The 26,580-nt window shown below is 34.2% G+C and overlaps 2 protein-coding genes across 2 annotated transcripts; one reads left to right on the forward strand and one right to left on the reverse strand.

Moving 5' to 3' along the window:
• Nucleotides 1-1,088: 1,088 nt before the first annotated feature.
• On the reverse strand, nt 1,089-14,773 carry LOC148941688 (uncharacterized). Its single transcript, XM_089104460.1, has 2 exons — nt 14,634-14,773; nt 1,089-2,374 (listed from the first exon to the last, which is right to left on the reverse strand). The coding sequence occupies exon 2, from the start codon at nt 2,272-2,274 to the stop codon at nt 1,189-1,191; it is 1,086 nt and encodes a 361-aa protein (XP_088960586.1). The 5' UTR covers nt 2,275-2,374; nt 14,634-14,773; the 3' UTR covers nt 1,089-1,188.
• Nucleotides 13,148-14,404, forward strand: LOC148941689 (uncharacterized). The gene has a single exon (XM_089104224.1). It carries the CDS (start codon nt 13,148-13,150, stop codon nt 14,402-14,404), a length of 1,257 nt encoding a protein of 418 aa, XP_088960350.1.
• Nucleotides 14,774-26,580: the final 11,807 nt, after the last annotated feature.

Genomic DNA, 26,580 nt, shown 5'->3' on the forward strand with positions numbered 1-26,580 from the left:
TGTTTTTCGTGTAACCCCCAACCGCCCGAAAAAAATCTTTGAGTAAAACCCCCTCCGAAAAATTATCCTGGGTACGGCCTTGCCCTCTCCCAAAGGCTTTTGCTAGTTACACCTCTATTAGTAGACAATAATGTGTGGAATAGATTCAAAAATTGTCCTGGTTAGTCCAGTGATAGTGCCCAAGAAGCTTTAAGATGCAAACCCTGAGGGAAGGTGTATTTATCCCCTTTTAGGTGTTATATCAACAAAAAGGTGAAAAATGGCATTATTTGGGGAAAACAGGAAAATTTCAGGCTGGTAAAAACTGCTTTGCCTGATCAAATAGTGATTTCTGTCAATGGTCATGTGAACATAAAGCAAGTATCAATAAAAAAAATTACTATTCCAGGTGGAATGATTTACTCCAAGAGTTACACCCAAATTACCACTAAACCTAAATCTTCACTCCCTCGCCCTTTGTTCCCCTTGCCAGGAAACTTCCACCTTCCTCCTCTCCTGAAAATTCTTGTGAATCTGCAAAACCAAATGTGTTTTACACTCTTTTGATCAACACATGGGAAAGATGGAATGTGGAAGATTAGTAGCCTGAAACAGCCACACTACAATTTAGCAACACTCCTGTTTCTTTTGGGCATTAGACTAAATAAATTACAATGTGAAAATCTCAATTTTTTTAGAAAGGATTCAAAACATAAGAAAAGGTACATCTACAGGCAATGACCTTTATTTGAAGAGTGATTCCTGGGATAAAAGGGTACGCATAGATCTATCCTTAAGCAGGAGAGGCAGGGATTGACAGACCAAAAATAATATTTCTTTTCCATTTTTCCAGGTGTGGTGGAGGAATAATTTCAGAGTGGAAACATTTCCTGCCACAGAATGCACTCAAGAATTTTCTCGGGACTGGAGGATAATATTAATTTTTGTCAAAGGAACCAATAATAAGAATAAAATTAATAAAAAAAAAATGTGTAACAATTTGAAAAAAAAGCACCCAGACATTCCAGAAGACTTTGGAGGACGGCGACAACCACCGTGCATATTTCATTTTTCCCACCACCCTAGACATCCTCAATGAGCATATGTACTTAGGCTTTGGAAACTTGATATAATGCAAAATTAAATAGAACTGAATCTTAAATAACTATTCAAATAAAAAAACACAGTTGAAGAATAGAAATGAAAAGCCTACTTCTTCAGAATTTCAATCAATATGTTTTCTGAATAAGTATCATCTAGATCTTCATTGAATGCTTCAGGATGGCAGGAACGTTTATTTCCATTGACTGCAGTTGGCCTTTTGTCTGAGCCAAAAGAATTTATATTTGCTGCTTCAACAAAAAAATGATGAAGAAGTTCCTTTTTATTGTCAAACGATGAAAGAAACAGAAATCTTGCAATGTGCTGTTGCAAATTATCCGGACTTATTCCCTTTCTTATGGTATCTTTGAAAGAGCATAGTAGTTTTTGGACATTATTTGTGTGGATGTGACTATTGATAAAATTTCCTGAGTTTTTTGAGCGACCAACAGCAAAATGTTTGCACTTCATCGATGACAAGTTAAGATCATTTCCTGAATTGCTATAAATAACAGATCCTGGTTTGACATTCTTTTGCAGAACTTTTAATAACATCTCTGTATCTTTTTCTTGACCTTCATTCAAAGCGACAATAAATTTTCTTTTGTTTGTACGTTCAATGCCACCAAAAAGCCACCGACGGCTTCGAATACGAATATTTTCATTCCTTCGATGAACCACAAATGTGTCATCTACTTCAACTTCTTCACCGTTACCTCCAATTGGTTCTTGTTTAGCAAGCCACGCCTCAGCAATTTCATATACAAAAAATCCGCAATTAATTACAGTATTACTTGAAAGATTCAAGTAATCCTTGATCTGACTTTGGTCCCACTTCTGGTTTATAATTTGATTACAAAAGAGTACAGATTTCCAAGGCTGAATCTTTGATTTCTCCAAAAAAGTGCCTTTTCTATCACTTTTCGTAAAATTACAAAATTTTTTTGTTTTCTTTTTGTGTTGAATAACCCAATGCCACTGAGGACAACGCCATGTATTTTTACTTTTGTAAAAATAACATGATGTATTGCAGCGAGGACAAATTACACTTTTTGGAAAAATCCCATGATGACGTAAAAATTCCAGAGCTGCCTCATCGTTATCATAAAATTTTTTGATGGCCAGAAAATAATCAATTTCGCACAATTTACAAATATCCATTGCAGCAGTTTCATCATTACTTTGAACTTCCATTGGGATAGATAAGTTAAATGAAACTTTAGGAGCTCTCTTCTGATATAAACAATTATTTCATAAGGTGTTCTTCCATCAAAGGTCTGTTCAAAAAAAATACCTAAAAAGAAAAACAAGTTTACCTTTCACTTCAGTAAGCAGCAGATGCGGTGACAGTAAAACTAAAGCCGAAAGCAAAGAAAACTCAAACGTATTAAAACTCCTGCCCTAATTTCTTTAGGGTAACTAATTGATTTGAGATTAACTCTCTTTGATATCTCAAAGAAAATAGTAAGTGAAGTTTTAAGAAGAAAGCATAAATATAAATCGAAAGAGTCTGAACCTTTTATTTACCTGGCACTTTTGATCACCTTTGTCGCATGAGTCATTTATATTTCAACTACAAAGTTGTCAGTCATTTTTTTCCAGTTTTCCTTTCCATTCACTCCTATAATTTTAAGTCTGAGTGATATTTTTTCTCTTACTAAGTTATTTTTAACTATTACTCCTTTGCTTAAATTTAAGTTCAGCCTTCACATAGGTTTTTTAATTAGGAACATGTTTTCACTGTTTCTGGTGAGGTGGGATGGGACTCTGGAGTGAGCTGGCAAAATAATGTTCCATCTTTACTCATGCTGGTCCACGTGATACTAGAAACCAATTAAATGTTGAAGGTTTATTAAATAATCGAATTGGGAGCAATGAAAAAGAGATAAATGTGACTTGTTTTTCTCATTTAAATAGTAAATATGTAATAGATTTGATTTTGCTGGAGGGGGGATGGGGGACTGTCGGTGCTGTAGCTAAAAACTCAAAGGGTAATCTGGTCTTTTGACTGACCAAAGATTTGAATGGATGATTTGCAGGCATATGTTGTTGGTCTGGGTGATCCTTCTTTGGATGGTTCTAATTATGGGTATGCCTAGTAATTTTTCTGAACAGCTCACCTGGGAAAGTGAGGTCTTGCTTTTTATGGGTATGATAATTGTGCATATTCCAATTGTAGAGATCTTTCTTAGAATGTAGAAAGAGCTTTCTTGCTGTAATACTTTCTTTTGGCATGCTGCCTACAACGTTAAAACCTACTAGAGTAACTGAGATAACAGCTACTCTAATCTATAATATTTTTTCCTCTTTACCAATTGCTCATAGCTATGTTTTGGTAAACAGCATTTCAGACTACTTTCCTATTTTCTTAATTTATACCTTCCTGAACCTGCATCTAGTAAAAATACATTGCAAACGAGTATTGCTCATCCCTTCTACAAAAAGAATCTGCAACGTTTAAAACTATTTTTGACTAACAACTGTAGAATAAGACTGACTCTGAGTCAGATTTGAATCCACATTTTCTTCTGCTTTATGATTAAGTGAAAACTGCAATACTCCAAACTTGCAACCCCTCATCTTTGCAAACTTGGAAAAAAAGAATCAAAGCTTTTAAACCCTTGGATGACTCTTGGTTTACTCAAGAGCTGGAAGAGATAGAATTATCTTAAGAAAAATTGGAAAGCTTCTTTTCTAGTCCATCACATAGATGAATATAAAAGTTACTGCAGCTTATTTAAATCATTTTGTTTATTGAATAAAGTCTATTCTTTATTTTAGAAAGTTTTCTGAAAGTGTAAAAGATGTTGGAAAGACCAGGAAACATATTAAATCAGCTTTGGAACCAGGTTCTCCCAGAGAAGATTTACCTGAAAGTCTATTAATCAAATATCAGTTGTTATCCAGAAAAGAAGTTGTTGAAAGTCAGCTAGCATCTTATTTTTCTGCTATAGGGAAAACCACTGCAGCGGGTGTTTCTCCACACTTTCTGATCCAGATGACAAATCTTATTTATCCCTGGCTTGTCTAAAATCGATGCCATTGGAGCCTAAACTAAGCCTAGTTGATATTCCTAACAAGATTATTAAGTTCATTTTACCAGCAATTCCCCCCCCCCCTTAACTGAGCTTGCTTCTGCTTGTTTTAACCTTAGTATTTTCCCGGAATCTCTTAAAAGTGTCAGGCTAATATTTTCTTTTAAAGGCAGTTCAATTTGCCATTCTTCAAATTACTAACAAATTTGTATATTTTTTTTGAACTTCACCAATCAGAATTGCTGGGCATTTGACTGAGCATGCACAAGCTTTGATCTTTAGTTTCATTCATTTGACCTTAAATACTGGCTCAATCCCAGCTGCTCTACTTTTAGATATAAAGAAGGCACTTGACTCCTTAAGAAATAATATCCTCCTAGGAAAACGCAGCCACATTGAAGGGCAAGCAGTGTTTCCACTTTTCTATTCAGAAGATCTGTAAAATGTTGAGGATTCCCTAGAGAAAATTGGTACATTGATTTTGAAATCTTGAAGAATTATTGGCAGAACTGTTTTTTTTTTATATATTTTATATGTTTTTTTTCCAGAGTTAGAACAATTTGCAAATGAAGTACAGCATTCTGGAAGTTCAGAGAAGAGATACACAAAACCCAGCTGCCATTCTGGAAAGAAAAGAAATATTTTGTTGATAAATTTTGGACAAAGTTGACTTGGTCTGGAAGCAGCTATAAGCTCAAAAACTAATGATACGCTCTTAATTTTGAGACTAAAGATAGTCATATTTCCTTTATATTTTAAAGTTATTTATCTGAAGAAGTTCTACAACCATGTTTTTGAACCCTTACTTTTCCCCACCTTTTAAGTTCCACATAACACCATATTAGGTTCAGGAAGGTGATAGAGAAATCCAGAAGAATTCCAGGGTTCAGGTCTTTAATCAATGTGTTTGAGTTGGACAGCCAGATTTTCTTTTAACTCCATTTTCAGTTACTAATGAACAATAAAGTGAAGCTACCAAGTCTCAACTGTACACAAAAATACAAAAGAATATTAAAAATTAACACAACTTGCAAACACTTACACTAAATTCTACATACCAAAACCAAAGAGTACCTGCTGTTTTCTTCTGATTAAAAGATAAAAAAAACATTTTTTATACTAAAAAAAGATAAAAAAGATAAAAGTTTAAAAGATAAAAAAAAACATGATTTAAAATCAACCAATGAAAAGCAGCAAAACTGTAAAGACTGACATGAAACAAAACAGAGTTTCACCCTCCATTTTTTATTTTGTTTGTTTGGTTAAAATCAAGTTTAAGAAAAAAACAATAAAAACAATTGGACTTAAAATTTTGGCCTTAAAATATAAAAAAGAAAGGTAACACATAGGGATAAGAACCATGGTATTTCTGATATCCCTAAAAACAATGTCAAACAGGCAAAATAACAAAGTATTACAAATAGCCTAAGGCTATATCTGGCTTTATCAGAAGGGGCTAGCCTAATATACCTTGAAATGGTACTTAGAATCATTATGGTAATGATCCAACACAAGGGCTCTTTAAAAAAAATATAAACAGTTCCGATTACTACTTTAAAACAATCATAAACAGGTCTAATTGCTAACCTATATTCTACAAGGATATTGACACACATTAATATGAACCCCAATAGGACTTTTTCCAATGGGAAGAAGGAAGGCAATTTTCCTTATTTAGCAGTTACTCTCTCCAGAAAGAAACATTCCAAACAAACAAAGTTGCTACCATTAAATTCCTCATTTTATACCATTAAAAAAATATCATGGTTACTTTTCTTAGATCCCCCCCCCCTCCTGTTGGTCCCAGATATAGAACCAAAAATATATTCCACTGTTGATTTTAATCTCATGGTGATATGATTTTTCTTTGTTAATTGAGTTTCTACATTATTGACTTTGATCAAACTTGGATTTTCCTGAGTGAGAACAACAATATTGCGAATATAAATATTATTTGAATATTATTTTTAAAAGCGCCTAACAATGGAAGGGAACATGATAATCTAAACCTGTAATCTAAACATACGCCATTCTATGAAGTAAGAGCTTAATTGTTTTATTTTTCTTAGTTTACATATATTCTTAGGGCTATTAACGGGAGCATCAAGGGGGCACGCGCACTATCAGAATAGCAACATACTTTAAAATAGAATTGCGTAATGGATCATAATGGTGCAACTTTTGGTATCAACTTAGGACTTTTAGGCCTACTCTCGAGAAAAAATATATTAAAAAAAAAATCTTGCTCATAATGAAATCTAGCAAATTTTGATTAACTGAATATTGAAATAGCTAAGAAACAAACATATCTTAAGAGTCAGATTTTCATCCTGAATCCAGATTTAACTTTATTTTATATTGCTAATTAGTTTTACACCTTTAAACATTAAACAAACGTTTAATGGTCAAACATATAGCCTGAGTTGTATATATGCAATAGATTTTTGTATGTCATTCTTTTTTCAAATTGAATAAACAGTTTATGAATATAATGAAAAATTCAGTGCATATATACAATTTAGACTATACAGGGGCGGATCCAGGATTTTTTTAGGGGGGGGGGCAAAATAGGTTGATCCGATAAACGTGCGTTAGGAACAAGTTTAATTAACGCAAACGTGCGTTAATTACGTAAATTACACTACTTTAGACTATTTTAGGGGGTACGCCCCCCTCGACCCCCTGGATCCGCCACTGAGACTAGACATTCAATAAAAAGGAATGGGGAGATTCATTTATAATGCAAGTGAATGTTATATTTAGATTCAGGATGAAGCTCTGATTCTACTGGTGTCTATTTCTTGGCTATCCTAATATTAAGTTAATCAGAAAATTTACCAGAAATCCCAAACAGATGTCCTACTTTTGTTTCGAATATTTTCTTCTGGAAAGAGCATCCACTAAATACATACCAAGATAAGTAAGTTTGATAAATTTATATTTGTATTCATAATTTAGCTAAGAACAAGAAAATACATCACTTGATGCCTTTTTTATGTTCTTTCCAAATTCAATAATTGCTTCTGAGGGAAAATCCATTTTAAACCTTAATGGCATGGGCGCCCATAAGCTGAATTTTAAGGAGGAGGGGCTTACCTGGTCTGATTGGCCCTTCCAATGCTGTATAATACAAATCTCAAAACATATAAAAATATAAGGCAGTGTCATTCAGCCAGGGGGGGATGGAGCCTCCCCCTTATGGGCACACATGCTTAATGGGGCTCAAAAAACAACTTATTGCCTTTTCTTTAGTTTTTAGACCATTATGTAAAGGTAAAAATTAGATAAAACTAATTAGATATAACACTAGCTTTTAGATGAGGCCTTAAACAGCTCTCTATGATAATTCAGTGCTCAGATAAAAAAAAGTTTTTAGTTTTTAGACCATTATGTAAAGGTGAAAATTAGATAAAAAGCTAATTAGATATAACATATAACACTAGCTTTTAAATGAGGCCTTAAACAACTCTCTATGATGTTTCAGTGCTCTGATAAAGAAACAGATAAAAAAAAGAGGATGCATTACTGCTATGTATGCAAAAATGTGATTTTCATTCTTCCTCAAGGTGAGAGCTGTAAGTTTTCTATTTAGGGTTTTCAACAATGGTGTATTGTCTGTTTTACTATGATGCCTTTTATGAGAGATTTAACACTCTTTTCGAAAATTCTTGCATATTTGCTTTCAGAATAACATTTTGCTATTAGGACTGATGAAAATAATAATTACTATTCTTGAATCAGCAACAAATGACAATGGTTTCTTGGTTTAAGTTTAGAATTGTGGTTGTTGAGAAGGAAATATATTAAAAAAAACAATTCTTAATTCATAATATGCATAATACCTGAGATAACAAACTTTGGCCGTAGCTTCATTTTACTTTAGCCTTAGCCCTCCTTCTCTGCCCTAATGTACTATTTAACGCCCAAATATTATGTGTCTTGTGTTTTTTCCAGCTCTTGATTTCATCACAGTTAACTAATTTATTGATAAACAGGTAGAAACAAGAGTTATGCATGGCAAAATGTATTCAAAACATAGAATTTGGGCTATATATTTGCACATTCAGGGGGTTGGAGGGTAAAGTATATTGGAGCTTTAGCCAAAATGTCTTAACTACAACTATTCTACATATTATGAAGTAAGACTTTTTATCCATGAAGAACTATGGGTTGTTTTGATCCCCTTCAAGGGCTCAGAATGAAATTTTCCACAGAAGCTATATGTAGTTTTTTTAGGGGCTATATGGGCCGTATGAAATTTTCCCCTGAAGTGGATATTTAATTTGAAAAGACCATAAAAAGTTATCAAGTGGTGTGTTCACTTTCTTCCTACCTAAATTATATGAATATGTATAGATTTGCCGTTAGCTAGTTAGTTACTGTGAGATTCTTTTAAAGTGATTCTTGGAATTTCACATGACTGCTTTCAAATAACCCCTGAGCTAGATTACATTAGTGACTAATGAAACTATTGTAATTCTTGGAATTTTATACGATTCCTTTCAAAAAACCCTTGAGCTAGATTACATTAGTCATTACTAACTTCCTCCACTGTACGGGTTATTGAGAAGGAAATATGCTTCCAGTTCCTAAGATGTTCTAGATTAGCGTTTATGCAAATATACTGCCTTTGAAACTTCCGATTTCCCACCATACGTCCATATCAGATTTAGACAGATAGACCCCAGAGCGCTATCAGCAAGATGATATACGAACTTATTTAATCTGAAAATTGCAAAACTGTTCTATAATTTCTATTTCACAACATTCGCTCAGGTCGAATTTTTGTCTTCAAATTTATGAATTTTAATCTCTATAATCTATCGGTTCCAAATTAGATTTTCATTTGTTAAAACCTTTGAATGTGGAGTGAATAGTGGATATAAATACACCCTCTACATTTACAGATACAGCAGAAATGGAGTCAAGGAAAAATAAGAAGGTAGATATACATTAAATATAATTTTTGAATGAAAAAAGAAATTATTGAAAAAGAAGATAGGACTCAGCCCTTTTTGTAATAAGATTTGTAACATAACTAGATAGGTTAAATCGATTGTAGTTTGATGATTGAACGCAGTTGGGAGGGTATCTAATCCGAGAGTTGTTTAATGGTTTTATTTTTTACTTCTAATATCTAATTGAAACTCCAGTAATTCTTCAAATTCTCTTATTTGTAACTGTACCATCTAATAAGCACAGATAACGTCCTATTATTGAAGTTTTTGGACTCATTTGCTAACATATCGAATAGTTGGTAGCAAAGAACTATAAGAGTGGAGGGACATGGCTCAATAGTAACCAAAACTCTCAAAAATGGAATTTTAATATCAATCAATATATCCTTGGATTATTATGCTGATTCCAAATATATAAAATTCATTAAGCTTAGTGCTACCCATAAAAAGCTACAAACCTGCAAAAATTTGCATGATATTCTTAAGAGGAGGAAACACTCCTGAAAGTAAAATAATTTTAAATAAAATCACAGCATGAGAAACAGCGTATCAGAGAGCCCTACCGTTCAGGTTTCAAGCTCCTGTCTGCAAAAACTTTTAATTTCGTTTTTTTTCCAGAAGAAAAATCACAGAAGCATGTAATTTTTTCCCAGGGGTGATTGTATAGAGTCAACTGTCCCATAACATTGGGAGAGGGCTCTTTTAAAGGAAACCAAAATTTCTAGTGCCCCTTCTATTTGACCAAAAAGATCAGAGGGCTACTAGCCCCCTCTCACGTCCATCTTTTCCCTAAAATTGCTTGATCAAAAGTTTAAGATAGCCATTAAGATTATGGCACTAAACCTTAAGTTTAACATGACCCCAGAGCCCCTGGGGATAGTTCTGGAGATAAAAGTATGCTAAGGATAATTTTTGCAGGCTGAATTGTTGGCAAAAAATTTTACAAAGGGGGGGGGGATTTTCAGCAAGGATTGAACTGTACTTGAGGAATTTTTAGGGGGGGAGTATTTTCGTGGGAGAAGCTTTCCAAGGAGGAGTTTACCATGACGGGAGTGAATTTTTTATACAGGGTGAGCCAGATTTACAGGCATTATCTGAGAAACGATCTGAAATTAAACATAAAAAACAAATATTATCAACTGAAAGCAAGGAGCAACATTAAAGTTAAAAACGAACAGAAATTATTCCGTATATGAAGGGATTTCCCCCTTCTTCAATACCTTGCTCTTTACACTAAAGTTTGAATATTTGTCTATATTTTTAAGAACGACTCCTGAAATACAAGGGCTGCTTAATTAGAATAGGAAGTTTTTTTTAAAGTGCTAAAAACTTTAGCGTGAAGAGCAAGGTATTAAGAAGGCAAGGTATTAAGAAGACTACTCCTTCATATACAGTATAATTTCTGTTCGTTTCGAATTTTAATGTTGCTCCTTACTTTCAGTTGAAAAGACTTGTTTTTTTTTAATAAATGTAGAATTACTTCTATTAATAATACCATGCTGACTTCTCTCAATATTTTCGCTTTTCTATACATTTTTTTAACCAGTCCTAAAAAAAAGAATTGTCATAAATATACTAAAGATTATTACTGAAATTAATCATAATTTATGCAACACCAGCGCTACTTGTGGGTATTGTATTGGTATATTGTGTTGTATTGTATGTTGTATTGTGGGTATTGTAGGTGGATATTGTATTGGTATATTGTGTTGTATTGTATGTTGCATTGTATTGTATTGGTATATTGTGTTGTATTGTATGTGGGTATTGTATTGGTATATTGTGTTGTATTGTATGTGGGTATTGTATTGGTATATTGTTTTGTATTCTATGTTGTATTGTATTGTGGGTATTGTATGTGGGTATTGTATTGTTATATTGTGTTGTATTGTATGTTGTATTGTATGTGGGTATTGTATTGGTATATTGTGTTGCATTGTATTGTGGGTATTGTATTGGTATATTGAGTTGTATTGTATTGGTATATTGTGTTGTATTGTGGGTATTGTATTGGTATACTGTGTTGTTTTGTATGTTGTATTGTATTGGTATGCTTCTTGCTGCATCAACTATCTTCTACAATTAGGATAAAGTAGATTCAAACAATATATGTATATGTTACTCACATTTAGAAATTTGGTGTGCACATACAAGTGGTTTCAACCTATACTCTTTTCCTATTGTTATCAGTTTTGACAAGCAATACAAGGAGACATAGCTTTGCTTGGTTCAAGGAATTTTAGACATAAAAATGATATTCAGCGTATCCTGGAACCTCCAGAAACGTATACCCCCCACACCCTGATTCAATCAATAAAACACTTCAGTGCAATTTTTGTAGTTACAGTTTTCTAGCCAAGACAAAAAGGGAGATATAATTATAAACTCTGATCGGCATCCCTAGCAAGTTTTAATTAATGCAAGGTTTCTGTCACAATGATGCCAAGAATTTTCAGATTTTCTGGATATTCTTTATCAAACAATGTCAGATGGGTAAGTAAATAATTTTAACTTTATTTTTTGAAAACTGAAAATGGGATGTAGTTAATTGTGGGAAAGTGATTAAATGGGGAAGAATTAAACACTTTCCAGGGGAGAATATACTGCAGAGGAGACGATCTACAGTGGTGGCGGGGGGGGAGTAAATTTCAGGGGAAAATTTGTTTGTGGAGTTTTTTTCCTTGGGCAATACAAGTGTTGTATTTTTATAGTCTAAAGTAAGAATTTTGCTATTAGGTCCATATTTTTTTCTTGTAAAGTTTTATGTTGTTTTTAGACTTATTTCTCACGAATTGTAAGTTAATAATCCAAATAGTGCTAGCTGAAAGAAAAACAGGAAACTTTTGTATGATTTATAAGCTAAAGCTATATGCAGGCATTAGATAGGCTGACATATGCTAGAACTATGGGTGCAGTTATTAATATTTTAAAAAAGAATATTGACTAGGGGGGGGGGGTGCTATTTTATTTTGCAACTTGATATCTGTGTTTCAAGATAAATCAGACAGTTTGGGGTGACGAACTAGGAGCAAGGAGTGACTTGGCCTAGTAGTGACCAAAACTCCTAAGAAAAAACTGAGTAACAACTAATAAACCAAAAGAGTTAGATTTTTATGTTGATTCCTAATATAAAAAACCATCAAATTTAAATTAAATTATCAAAATCTACAATCCAAAGAGTTTACATGATTTTTTAAAAGGGGCAAATACCTCCAAAAAATAGAGGGATCTTAATAAAGTTCATACCTTCAGATTCAGGACTTCAGAGAATGTAGATGTTTCTATCTTTTGTCTATAAAAATGTTAAATTTTATTTATTTTGTTCAAAGAAAGATGACGAATGCATGTTGATTTGTTTTTAGTTTTTCCCTTTCTCCAGGAGTGGTTGTATCAAACCAATGGACCAATATGATTGGAAGAGGGCTGATTTAAAATTAAGAGTTCCAGTACCCTTCTTAAGTAATCAAAAGATGAGAGGGCAACTAGCCCCTTTCCCATGCCCCATCTTCGTCAAAGATATTTGATAAAAGTTTCGTGAAGACTTTTTATTCAGTATAGTTGAAAAGTCCAATAGCTCTACAGGGGATAACATAACACTCTAAAGACCCAGGGGAAAATAAATATTCCTAGATATAGTTTTCCACAAAAGGGAGAGAGAGATTTCCCGGCTTCATTTAACAAAACAATCAGAAAAAAAGTAGGATGGAGGGATTTAGGAGGGTATTGCTGTTCCTTACTTACAGCTGAAGAAACTTTTTTATATTTTATTATTCTAGAAGCCATTTGCTTTCAATTCTAGAAACCAATTCTAGTGGTTCAGTGATTAGTCATCTGCTTTATGAAACTAGTGGTTCCTGTCCCATTTTGTTTAATTTTTATATAATGGTAGATTTGCTTTATCGAGTTGACTGTGTTTTGAGTAGACCATGCCCTACCCTGTTATGCTTTATGTGAAAAACTAAACTAATAGTACAAGTAATTCGTCCTGTTATTCAGGTGGCTCAGATGATTTTTAGTCTGACTTGTCTGAACTATCTGACAAGAGAGTTTTAGAAACTAAAAAGCGCAAAAAGAATGATAAGAGAACCGGTGGTCAAAAGAAAAAAAAATAACGAAAAATCTATAAGTAAAAGAGGCAACTCAAAGAAGTTTTACTCTCAAAGTTTTTCTGAAAAATGGATGAAGAACTCCCTACTCAGAGACTGGCTAGTCCCAGACCAAATAGATTTGAGCAAAGTACGCTACAAGGTGCTAAAGGGTAGCGAAACCGCTATGCTTCATCATGCTAATAGAGGTCCAGAATCAGAGCATGCAAAAGCCATGAAAGCTAAAAAAAAAAAACAGGTTTCAGCATCCAACCCAGCAAGCTTTTCTGAAAGAGTGCACAAACATAAAAGTTGCCATGACCAGAGTGTAAAGCTGTCATTGACCTTGTCTGCAAGGGTTGCCAAAGAGAATCTTCCTATTTCAGTAATGGACACACTTCCACAAATTCTCAAGTTTCATGTCAAAGACTCTCAAGCCATTAATAATTTGAACTGTGGAAGAATAAAGACCACTGTTTTGATTAAACAAGTGGTAAGAACTGAGGCTAACAATCTCTCAGAAAAACTAAAAAATACAAAGTTTTCCAATATTGTGGACAACTCCACTGACCAAACAACAACCAAATTTTTAGTCATAATGGTGCGATTTCTCTCAGTGAGTAATGAAGATATAGATGAGTGTTCTTTTTCTATGCCAGTTGTCACTGATGCCTCTGCACAAGGACTACAAAAGCTCATAGTGAATGAATTTGACTCAAAAGGGATTCTGTTGAAAAACATGATTGGATTCACGTCAGACAATGCCAGCATTATGGTTGGATCAAAGAATGGTCTAGCTACACTTTTGAAACAAGACCTGCCTTGGCCTTCTATTTTTGGGTGTATTTATCTCTCTTTTGCATTTTGTTCAGCAGCTGCACTGGAAATTTTAGATCAGTCAATTGTCCAGTTCAGCCATAATATATATAATTCCATTGCTTACAGTCCAAAAAGAAAGCAAGAGTTTGTGGAGCGTCAAAGGTTTGGTAGTGTTGCTGAACACTGCCTTCTGTATCCCAGTAAAACACGTTGGCTGGCAATAGAATACATAACTGAATGTTTGCTTGAGCAGTGGGAAGTTTTAATCTTATATTTTCAATCCATACTGGCTGACAGCATACCATCCGCTTATGCTCTATATACTGCTCTAAGGAACAATACACTGCAGTTACATCATTTGTTCCTTGGACACATTTTATCAATAGTGAACAGCCTCACCCTAGGGTTCCAGAGTGAAAAAGTTTGAGTACATGTCCTTTTGGAAAAGGTCGAAAGAGAACTGAAAGAAATAATGTGTTGCTTTATAAAAAACGGAAAAGTTGAGATGTTTGGGACCTTGGAAGGTTGACTTTAAACACCCAAACAACCTAAAAAATTATGAGAGTATGTATTTTGGTGCAAAATTTGAATCGTTTGCGAAAAACTGTGACGCCAAATTAGTTGATAGAGTTTGCAACAAATGTGTTAGGTTTTACCAACTGTTTTGTGAGAAGATCCAATTCCAAATCAGCAATCAAGACAATCATTTACATTGGCTAAAGTGTTTGGGCCCTACTGTTGCAGTTTCTGGCTCAGTCTCATCAATTACTGGATTGGATCACTTCTTGCAGACAATAGATCTGGAAGTAGAAGCTTCAAACAGGGAATGGTGGCAAATTCTACATGCAGGAGAACTGATTTGAGTACATGCACAAAATAACAGCAATCCTGTTTTATTCTGGAACTTCCTTGGGAAGTGCAAGAATGGTGCAGGTGATTTTATGTTCCCAATTGTGACACAAATGATGAAGTTCCTTATGGCACTTCCGCATTCGAGCTCATCAGCTGAGAGACAGTTCTCCTTGCTGACGTTAATAAATCACCTTGTAGCCTATGATATTTTTAAATGAATGAACATATAATTGTAAACTATGTTGTTTGACATTGATGTAGATCCAGGTGAGGAGCCCAGGCTCTCTTATAGCTTGAGGAATAGAATGAACAATTGTTACCAATAAACAAAAATGTATTGAGAGATAAAAATTTTCTTTGGATCTTTTTTATCAAAGAAGTAATATCAGAATTTTAGAAATTTGGGATGGGTTGGACAAACTTTTTACATGAAAATATAAAAAGGTCATTTTTAAAATTGTCATTGGTGTTCCAGTAATTATACTAGCTCAATTAGAGTAAAAATAAAATAGTTTCTATGTTTTTGGGGAAAAAACTAGGGTTTTTAATTGACAAGAAAAAAAAATTAAAAAGAAAAAGTAAATATTTGATAACATCACCAATAACAAATTTTCAGTGATTGGGTTAGAAGCCAATGGTGTCAATTTGAGAAAATACATGGAGGAAGCAAGGATTTTGTTCTATTCTCTGCCCAAAGATGCAAAAAGACATTTTTTAAAAGTTTCCAGGGTACTTTTTGCTTGATAAAAAAAAAAATAAATCAAAAAACAAATCAAAACAAAACATAGGTAGTTTTACCCCCCCCCCCCCCACTATAGGTGCACATGTATAGAACATGGTAAAGAAACAAACAATTGTTAAGTATATTGATAATGAGTATTATAATTCCAGTGATTTCTAGTCAATAATCTAGTGATTTATATGCTGATATAGTGATTTATTTTTCACCATGTGGCAACCCTGCCTGTTAGTCTGCAATGATAAGTGATTGAATAAACATGGATGCTAAAATTAAAGCATCCATGGATGCTAAAATGAAGTGTGGGACACATGCAAGAAGTGAAGTTTGGTTAATGCAAATAAAATAAAACAAAATAGGATGAATAGATAATAGTTTATCAACAAATATGGGCAATATATTTATGCATTAGGGGGGGGGGGATAAATCATAGCATGCTGAGACAGAAATGCTTTACCCCCTCCCCCCTTAATATGCAAATATATAGCCCAAATTTGTTCACAAACTATTATATTTTCATCCTATTTTGTTTTATTTCATTAGGATTAATCAAACTTCATTTCTTATATGTGTTTTCATAGTACTGGATTTTATCATAGTACCAAATTTTCTTACTTCATAACATATTCTGACTGCAGGTCCATTATAATTTATCCCCTGCCCTGGTATAAGCCTAGGACCCCAGCTACACATAAGGAAACATGCAAAAAAAAAAATCTTACTTCATAATATGTACAATAATCCTAGTTAACCCATTTTAAATGGAGAGCACCTTTATCTTCCCTTTTTTCACTGTTGTACAATTTTTTTTAACAAATTTTTGAAAAATAAACATGGATTTAACCATATTTTTCCATTTTCAAATACTCTATATGTGTAATTAAACACCATAAGTACCATCTATTTATTTCTCAGAAAAACATATCTGTAGACAAATAGTGATAAATTAGGTCAGATTACATTTGGTTAGATGGTGTTTGGGGTATCTGTTTATAAATGCTTTTCAATACTTAGAATAGACACAAATACTTAGAAATGTGATTGAAAAACTGGAAATATAAGGTAGAAGTGAAAATAAAGATTCTCTCCCTGCAAATTGTGTTCACTAGAATAATTCTGCACATAAAGAAGTAAGAACTGTTTTCTCAATGTACCCCCCCCCCCTAATGTTCAAATATACAGCCCAAATTATATATTAACCTAACTGCTATATTAATATTAACTGTTATATTAAACATTAACTGTTATATTAACTGTATTCCACCAAGTTCTTGCCATGCATGTTATTTGAAGATATTCTCTGTTTTGAATTATTCTGTTCATAGAAAGTTTGGCAAAATAGTCCCTATTGTTTGTTAAAATAGTCCCTAGATTTCTAAGTCAGCACTTTGTTCTGCCTATATTGCATTGGGAAGTTATGAATACTTTGAGATATCTTAAGTCAAAATCTATTGATGCAAATGGTATCTCTAAAAAGCATCTAACTCCCCAATGTGCTGAACTTGTGTCACATCTTGTGCTATTGTTTCAAATGTACTTGGTGTCTTCTGTTGTCCTAGAAAGCTTTTTGTGTGGGAGTGTGAATTCAATTTTAAAAAGAGGTAAACTGCCAACAGATTGCTCTTCTTACCATCCAATTTCTGTTTCTTGCAATATTAGCAAGGTCTTCAAGTATATTCTTTTACCTAGTCTAACTCAAAATATTTCTTTCTTTGGTGAAAATCAACTTGGTTTCAGATCTGGTGTGGGGTGCCAACATGCTCATTGTGTTCTTTCTTCTATTCTACTTTCTAATTCTTCTAAGGGTAAAGGCGTATATCTCTGTACACTTGATCTTTCAAAGGCTTTTGACTCTGTTGATGATAACCAGCTTTTCTTTTCTTTTGCTTCTTCTGGTGTAAATGTTTTGGTTATTTACCTTCTACAGTTTTGGTATTCTAATTCTTACCTCCACCTAAAATCTTCTCCAGAAACAACTATTAAAGTGCTTCAAGGCATAAGGCAGGGAGATGTTCAAAATTTGTATTTCTGCTGTTCTGCAAAAGATCTCAGGCAATTATTTTTCTTCTTCACCTCATCCCCCCCCCCCCCACAAAAAATCTTTGAATTTGGTAAAATTTTCATGGAAGGCAAAATTTAAGCAGAAATTTTGCAAAATTGGTGGAAATTTAGCAAAATTCTTGATGTCCACAGAAACTTTGGCATAAATCAGGTAGCAATTCGGTAAAATTTAGAGAGATCGTGCCCCCCCCCCCAATAAAATGAGCCTCAGGACGCCCCTGATTAGGGGAGGGGTGGGGGAAGTGTAACAGAGCTGCAGTCAAAATGAATTACCTAAAATTATTCTGTATATTATGAAGTGAGATGTGTTTTCTCAACATGTCACCTTCTCAGTGGCTCCTAGTCTAGACCTTTACCATGGAATTAACAGATCACCAGGTCACTTCCAAGTAAAAGGTTAAGAAGGCCTAGGCTTAGCACCTTAGAAATTGCTATGTTATAAACCTTGATATTTTAGTGTTAATTCCAAGAATCAAGACCTAAACAATTTGAAAAAGTGGTATTTTTGAAGAAAAACCCTTAATAAATGCAATGGGCTAAACAAACTTGTCTCTTTCTTTAACCTTTGAATTTTTTGTAATTTTAGCGGCATCTATTTTGAACTGAGCACATAAAAGGCAAAGGCTAGGCACCAAAAAGTCGATCAACCTATATCTGAGGTCTAGTATTTTACAAATTCTTTTTTTTTCTAAACAACAAAAGCACAAAGAACAATAGGGAAATTTTTTTGCGAGACGGTAAAGATAATTTGAATGAATATTTTGGCCCTTTGTCCAAGGGCCGTGCTCAGAAAGACAAAAATATATAAAAGAAAAAAGACTCACAACAACAAGCGACCAATAAAACCAAAAATCAAAAATTTTTCAAAGCAGTCTTAGCATCCTCACTTCAGCGAAGTTCAACCATGACTGATGAAAAGTGAGGTAAAACAAGGCGATTCAATGAGATGAAAGAAAAATAATTTAAAAACACATTCTTATTGCTAATCCAGCCTTTTTGGCAGCTAACCTCAGAGTCTTTTTGTGACCGGTTCTGTGTTAATATCTATTGGTTTTTTAGAATATTTTGTAAGATCATTTTTATTTAAATTTGTGTATAGAGCATTTAGTGTATATTCCCCGAAGTTCCTATTTAACGAAATATATTATTAATCTTAAGTCTGATTTCAATGACCTCTCAGACTACCTGTTTTATGCCAAGGTCCTTGCTAATAAGGGCGGATTCATCAAAAAATATATTGTGGCTAGGATTTTCTAATACAAGGCTGCCTAAAGCAGGATCAAATGAAACAGTAGAAATATTAGAATTTAGAACTTTGACAATATCATCTTTATGCTCTTGTATACGTTTTTCTAAATTCTGGTGTGTTCTACCTACATTGCATTTGCCACAATCGCACGGTATTTGATAGACCCCTCTTTGTCGAGTAACTGGGGTTTTATCTTTATCAGAATTTAGAAAATTTATGATTTTGAAATTATTTGTGAATACTATGCAGATTTTTTTATGTGCAAACTTTTTTAAGATTTGTAGCGGTTTTTGGGATGTAGGGGAGGTAAATTATGTTTGAGGGCTTGTCAGAAATCTCACATGTTAAACTATCATTAATTTTACGGGAGTGTCTTTTCAGTCTACAGTTAATTACACTAATAATAAATAAAATAGGATACCCATTTCCAAAAATTATGTCCCTGATAAAGTTTAGTTCTGCTGTGATGTGGGAATCAGAACAAATGATAAGGGCCAATCGACGAGGGATATTACGACATCTCTTTTAACTTGTAGGGGGTGGTTTGATTTAAAATGCAGATATCTATTATTTTGTGTTGGTTTTCTATAAGTATTAAAATTGAGTTTATCGAAGCTACGAATAATTAACACATCTAGGGATGGGACTTTATTTGCGATTTCGATTTCTAACGTAAACTGTAAATTTATATCGTACGTGTTAAGGTGATCTAAAAAACTCTTAAGTTCATGTTTCCCATAGTTCCAGAGTAAAATTACGTCATCCATGTAACGTCCCCAAAAGATATGTTTCAAGAAATACGAATCTAATGCCCAATTGTCAATATGTTCCACATAAATATTCGCCTGTGACCCGGAGAAGGGCACGCCCATCGCTAAACCATTAATTTGCTGATAAAAAGAATTACGGAATTGGAAATAGATTGAGTACTTGTTACAGAGTTTAACCAAGGTCATTAAGACTTCGCCATCTATTCCTGCTGCTGAAGCTTCTATTAAATGATAATTTTCATTTATTTTATTTTCTACTAGTTGTTCAGATACTGCTACATCAATATTTGTATACACTGAAACAATGTCAAAGCTACTTATAATTGTATTTTCTGAGATAATTACGTTTTTGAGTTTCTCATCTAAATATACCGAATTACATATATATGATTTTTGAGAGTAAAGCAAAGGTTTAAAGGCTGTACATAACCATTTCCCAATATTGGATGTGGGGGCTTTCGTATAAGCTACTATGGACCTTAAAAGGATGCCTTGCTCACGTAATTTTGGTAGACCATTTAATTTTGGGCAAAAGCTACCGCGGGGGAAAACATTATTATATAGTTGTGGAGTAATTTTACCATTTTGTTTTAAAAGTTTTTAATTCATTTATAATTTTGTTAGCAAATTGATCAGCATGATCGTGGGTTATATTCGTATATGTAGTCTCGTCATTTAGATGTGAATAAAGTTTTGTGTCGTATTCTATCGCATCCATGACAACCAGAGAATTGTTTTTATCTGCTTTAGTTATCATAATGGATGGGTCTTTACGGAGATTAGATAGTATTTTTAGGTCGTAAAAATTATCTATTTTTTATTGGCGGGAGAATCAACCTTTTTTTGATTGTTGTAAAAAGTATGTATAAGACTAGCCCAAACTTCATCTGGGTTGGAAATAGATGTATAAAATTTATACATCTATTTCCAATAGATCTATTTTCAATTTTTGGCCCTTGGACATAGGGCTGAAATATTCATTCAAATTATCTCCACTGTCTTGCAAAAAGATTTCCCTATTGTTCTTCGTGCTTTTGTTGTTTGTTATGGAAAGGCAGTGTGGTCTTCGTCGCTGCTTTCGTCTTTTATTTTTTTTTTACAAAACTACATTATAAAAACGAAAATATTATATCACTGGCAATTATGAAATAGTTCATATTTATGTAACAAGCAAAACATAGAGACAAGGCATGAGGTTTAAAATCTACAAGATAAAAAAACCTTATTAAATTTTGTAATTTTAATTTTAGTTAGGTTGATCCGACGATTATGCTTGGATGCTTTTGTCTCCTAATTATGCAACGTCTGGCAGCACTGAGTAACACTCCAGAACTACTACATGAGTGACGCTTTGCTATTTTAGAAAGTAGTAGAGTTAAGGAGAAGTTGCCTGAGACTATAGGCAGGCGGGCCTATTAGGCTTAGGTCGCTTGTTTGCCTCCAAGACCCAGGCGACTTAACAGGCATGAGCTAATCCTAAAACTACCGAGGTCAACTTCCTCAGACTCTAGGCTACTGGGCCTTTCACAAAAGCAAATACAGAAGTCTTTGATTTAGGAGATTCATAGTTACTCTCGCTGTTTGCCCGCACCGATCAACCCAAGAGTATGAAAAATATAGGGCACCCCGTTCACCATCGAGTCCAGGAGACTTTTACGGCTTTCGAGGCTTTACATCTTTTCCACCAAGTTGATTTTAATTGAAAAGTAAACCAAGTTTTTTAGTCTATTTTTAGTGATATCCATATTGAACCGAGGAAGATAGTAAACATAAAAGGCAAAGATAGGGCACCAAAAAGATGTTCAAGGTATACCAGATGTCTTGTATTTGAAAAATTCTTATTTTCTATGAAACTTCACAATGAAAACGAAAATGTTATACCACTGACAATTGTGAAACAATTCATAATTATGTAACAAGCAAAACATACAGACAAGGTATTGAAGTTAAAATCTCCAAGATGAACAAACCCCTTATTAAATTTTGTCATTTTGATTAGGCTGATTCCCCACATAATAGGTGTTATACCTATTACCCTACTTTCTCCTTGTGACTTTAAGGGATTTTAACAGGAATAACGCTCCAGGGCTACTACATGAGCGATTTTCGCTATTTTAGAAACTAGTCGAGTTAAGGAAAACAAAACTTTCAACATTAAATTAAGAGCATAAATGATATAAATGACGACAGCGACCACACTGCCTTTCTGTCATCTAAGGCAGTACAATAGCGCTGCCTAGGTAAAGAGCAATATGGGGACAATGCATTTTTTATTTATCTATTTTTTTTACCATAGTACATTGTGTAAAATTTGTCGTAGAAACTTCAGAAGGAGCTCATTCAATCGGAACTGAAAGTTGTAGTGCCAGTTTTAAGAGTCAAAAGTGATTAGAGGGCAACCACAACCCCCCCCCCCCCCATTCCAACGCTCGTCAATTCCCCAAACACATCCAATGAAAATTTGGAGATAGTCATTTATTCATTATTGCTGAAAGCTTTAGTAACTATGTCTCTAGGAATGCCCTCCCCCCCCCTCCCAAAGACCTTGGGACAATGGCTGTAAGCCATTAATAATAATAATTTATTTATAATCCACGTCATAACAAGTTATGACATTTGTGGAGTAACACAAGGGAAAAAAAGACAAAAGAGAAAATGAAATACACTGCAAATAAAATACACTACAAAAAAATACACTACAAATAAAAAAAAAACATTACAATGAGATTAACTGAACAGATGGACCAAAGGATGATGAGGCGATAAACGATAAAAACTGATTCCGACAACCTTCCATGCAGCATGGCCAGCTATGCAGAAATATCAGGGACATCAAAGTTACGAATTACGGACATCAAACATTACCATGCCAGGGAGAGATAAAGTAAAAATTTACAATATCTGAAATAAAAAGACCGGATCTGCTTGACATTTTTTTTCCTTAGAAGAGGATAAAGGACAGAATGATCACAGAATGTAGTATATAGCCTACCCAGTGCACCTCTATTATACTTCCCTCGATTGGCAACAATCTTAGAATAGCCCATTTGAATTTTCTTTTGAACATTACGAACAGTGCACTGCCGTAGGCTAGAAATTGAATTAGTAACAGTAATACCCAACCACCGAAAGGCGGAAACTGAGGTTATAGAAAACCATGAAAAACTAAGGGAGCAATAGAGGAAGTCGGACCAATGAAATATTTTGATCTAATTTCAATTAATTTACCAGAAATGCAAATTTTGAATATACTAGGTTATAAAAACCCTCCCTGTTTGACACCCCGACATACACGGACAAACCGAGCTCTAGATTTAATAATTCGGAGGAAAGAATTCTCATACCAAAAACGAAGAAGAAAAATAACTGAAAGATTTACACCATTATTAAAAAATGAATAAAAAGCTTGACTACGGACTAAACTGTAAAAAGCCATTGTCTATCTATTGTCTCCAACAGATAGAGTCTTGTTGAGGGGAGTGTTGAACTAAATCAAAACACATTATGTGTATACGGGTTATTGAAAGGGCGTCACTCAGGAATGACTGAGTGTATTAAGTTGGAATTTTCAGAAAATGATGAGGGGGTGACCAAATGACCAAAAATACAATATTTAGTCACTAGTACTAATACGACTACCACTTCTCCTGACTACTACGAAGGTTGAGGATATTGAAGTGAAAGTCTCAGGAAATGTTGAAGAGAAAGTGAAACTAAATCAAAACCAACCATGTGGATACAGATTGACAAAAGAGCGTATCAGAAATATCTTTCGACCGGCTTACCGTATCTAGCTTAAACTTCCAGGGCATCAAGAGAAGGATGTTCAGCTTACCAATAGGCTATCAGTGCATACTACTATTGCTATCAGTACTGCTACTACTACTTTTACTAATACAACACTACAGCTCCTACTACTATAATACTAGTGCTATTGTGGCTAAGGGTATGAAAGTTAAAATTTGAGAGAATGCTTAGGGGAACTTCAAACCGAATTAAAACACACTATGTGTATGCATTATGCAGATTGTCACAAGGGCTTATTCCAGGAATAGATTAGGTATTAGGTCGGAATTTTCATCGAATGCTTAAAGTAGATTAATTGACGAACAGGCAATATGTGCAGACTACACAGGCATAGAACAGGCAATATGTGCAGACTACACAGGCATAGAACAGGCAATATGTGCAGACTACACAGGCATAGAACAGGCAATATGTGCAGACTACACAGGCATAGAACAGGCAATATGTGCAGACTACACAGGCATAGAACAGGCAATATGTGCAGACTATTACTACAATGACTTCCATTGCTACTCCTACTAATCCAACTGCTTCCACTGCATGCTTTCATATTTGAATATTCCCAAAAACAATGGTTGCGGCATCTTCAAAATTCTGAATGATTTTATTTGAAACAAGATGCAATAAACCTCAACTGTAAAAAAGCTCCTAATTTGCAGTTTTACTTTTATAATTATAACTAATGTAGATACAAAAAAAAATTAATAATTTCACAAAACATATTTCACAAATAATTTTAATTTCATGCATAAAATCAACAAAACATTTGTTTTCGTATGACCTACCCCCTCTATATGATAAACTTAAAAATTTTTGATTAATTTATGAGGTGAAACATTAATATAATCTTCTAAGACGTTTCCTTCTGTGCAAAATGGTATGAATAAAATAATATTGACGCTTTAATGCTCTTTTCTTGGGTAGCACTATTGCACTGCCTATGATTTTCAGAAGCACTCCGAGTTCAATTGCATAGTACTGACTACCCTCATAATGCTTGGGTAGCTTAACCATGGAAGATAAGTCCGCGAACTAAGATTATAATTTTAGAACCTACAGTGATGACAGGGGTCAAGCATGATTCTGAAACGTGGACGCTTAGAATGACGGAGTAGGATTTGTTAGCTGTTTCCCGAAGGAATTATCTATGGAATCTTTTGGGCTTCTATCAGACTTATCTTATATCCAACTGTAAGCTATACCAAAAGTGGGGTTCTAACTTGTTTTCTAGAGCAATAAAGAGAGAAAGGTTGGGATGGCTAGAATTTTAGAACCTACAGTGATGACAGGGGTCAAGCATGATTCTGAAACGTGGACGCTTCAAATGACGGAGTAGGATTTATTAGCTGTTTCCCGAAGGAATTATCTATGGAATCTTTTGGGCTTCTATCAGACTTATCTTATATCCAACTGTAAGCTATACCAAAAGTGGGGTTCTAACTTGTTTTCTAGAGCAATAAAGAGAGAAAGGTTGGGATGGCTAGGACACCTTCTGTGAATAAAGGAAGACAGATTGCCAAACATTGTCTTTTTCGGCCAACCCTCTATTTTTTGTAAGCAGGGGCGTCGTGAGGGGGATGGGGGTAAACCACCAACTTTTTTGGGGTTTGGTAAAATTTTCGCTGAGGGCAAAAACTTTGGCAGAAAATTTGCAAAATTCCTGATTTCTACCGAAAATCTGGCAGAAATCAGGTAGCGAATCGGTAAAATCTGCTAAGTTGCCCCCCCCCCCCCAGTGGAAAGAGGCTTGGGACACTACTGGTTGTAAAGAAGAATTTGATGGAAATTGGAACTTCTTAGGCGGGTGTAAAGGCTTTGAATAGATCGGGATGAAGGAGGAAAGTGCGGGCGTAGCTGTAGTGGAAAGATGCTGCAGTTGACTATTAGCACAGGCAGTATTAATAATAAAAAAGAATATAAAAACAGTAATGCAAAACCTTAGGCTTTCAAATGGTGATCCTTTGGATTAAAGCTGGATTCCCAGCTCCACATATACATTTTTCTTAGAGCCAGAAGCAAGACTTATAATTAGGGACACAAATTATGAGTAAAATTCAGGTAGGGGTATTGGGCTGTCTCTCGTAGTTGTTCAGTTTAGTAAATCAAACTTCCCAACAAGCATATAAGCATGAAAGATACTTGCACGTACTTGCACGATACATACACGATACTTGCCCTGGGAATTTAACTCATGATGGTTTGCCTTGTATAATTTACAACGCAACGCTAATCTCCATGCTGACGTCACCCCTGACTTTAATGCTTCAATAAAGCCAAATTGACATCTTTATCGTAAACACAATGGGCAAAATCAAGAGTATTATGTTGTTGTTTTTTTAAGTTTGAATGTTTGCAGTTACAGCTTCGTCCTTGATTTGAATTAGTTAGATTTGATTTCCAAAATTGGAAGGATTGCACCAGTTTTTCAGATGGGTTACATCTTAATTGATTAGTTCGGTGATATCTTTAACAATACGCTCGCTCCCTTTACATTTGGAAAAAAAACTATTGCCTAAAATCACACTGCTTTTTTAGTTCCAACATCCTCTGAATATTTGCCTGTCTTCCCAACTCTCAAACCTGTATGTACTTTTGGGTACCAACACACCAAATTCAAACTTAGTCAATGTACAAAAATCAGGGTTTTTTTTATTTCAGCAGAGGGCTTGATAAAATGTAAAACAGCATATTTATAGACCATAAATTTTTAAAAAAGACAAATATTTAGCAAAATATATGCCAAATTGCTAAATTTTACAGCTCTCAAACTTCTATGTACCTTTGTATACCAGCATACCGAATTCTAACTTAGTTACAGTGTAAAAATCCAGGGTTTTTATCCAGCAGCGCGGTCGATACGAATAAAACTATATCTTTAGACTTTACATTTTCTAAAAAGACAAATGTTTGGCACGCATATTCGTCCTTTAGGGGAGCAGAGGCTGAAAAAGTGCATTTGAGCCGTAGTTGTTTAAGGAATGGCAGAGCCATTTCGGAGACCGAAACGTCTCACTTGCGATCTGTCAGGTTTAGGAACTCAATAAAATGAAAGTTTAAATATAGAAATTGAAAATTAACTAAAAAAAAAACACAGCTAAAACTAAATACAAACGGGATTGTGTTTT

This window comes from Artemia sp. Qi Xiang Cuo, chromosome 18, assembly GCF_049724085.1.
Source record: "Artemia sp. Qi Xiang Cuo chromosome 18, ASM4972408v1, whole genome shotgun sequence".
In the NCBI taxonomy this organism is placed as follows: Eukaryota; Metazoa; Arthropoda; class Branchiopoda; order Anostraca; family Artemiidae; genus Artemia; species Artemia sp. Qi Xiang Cuo.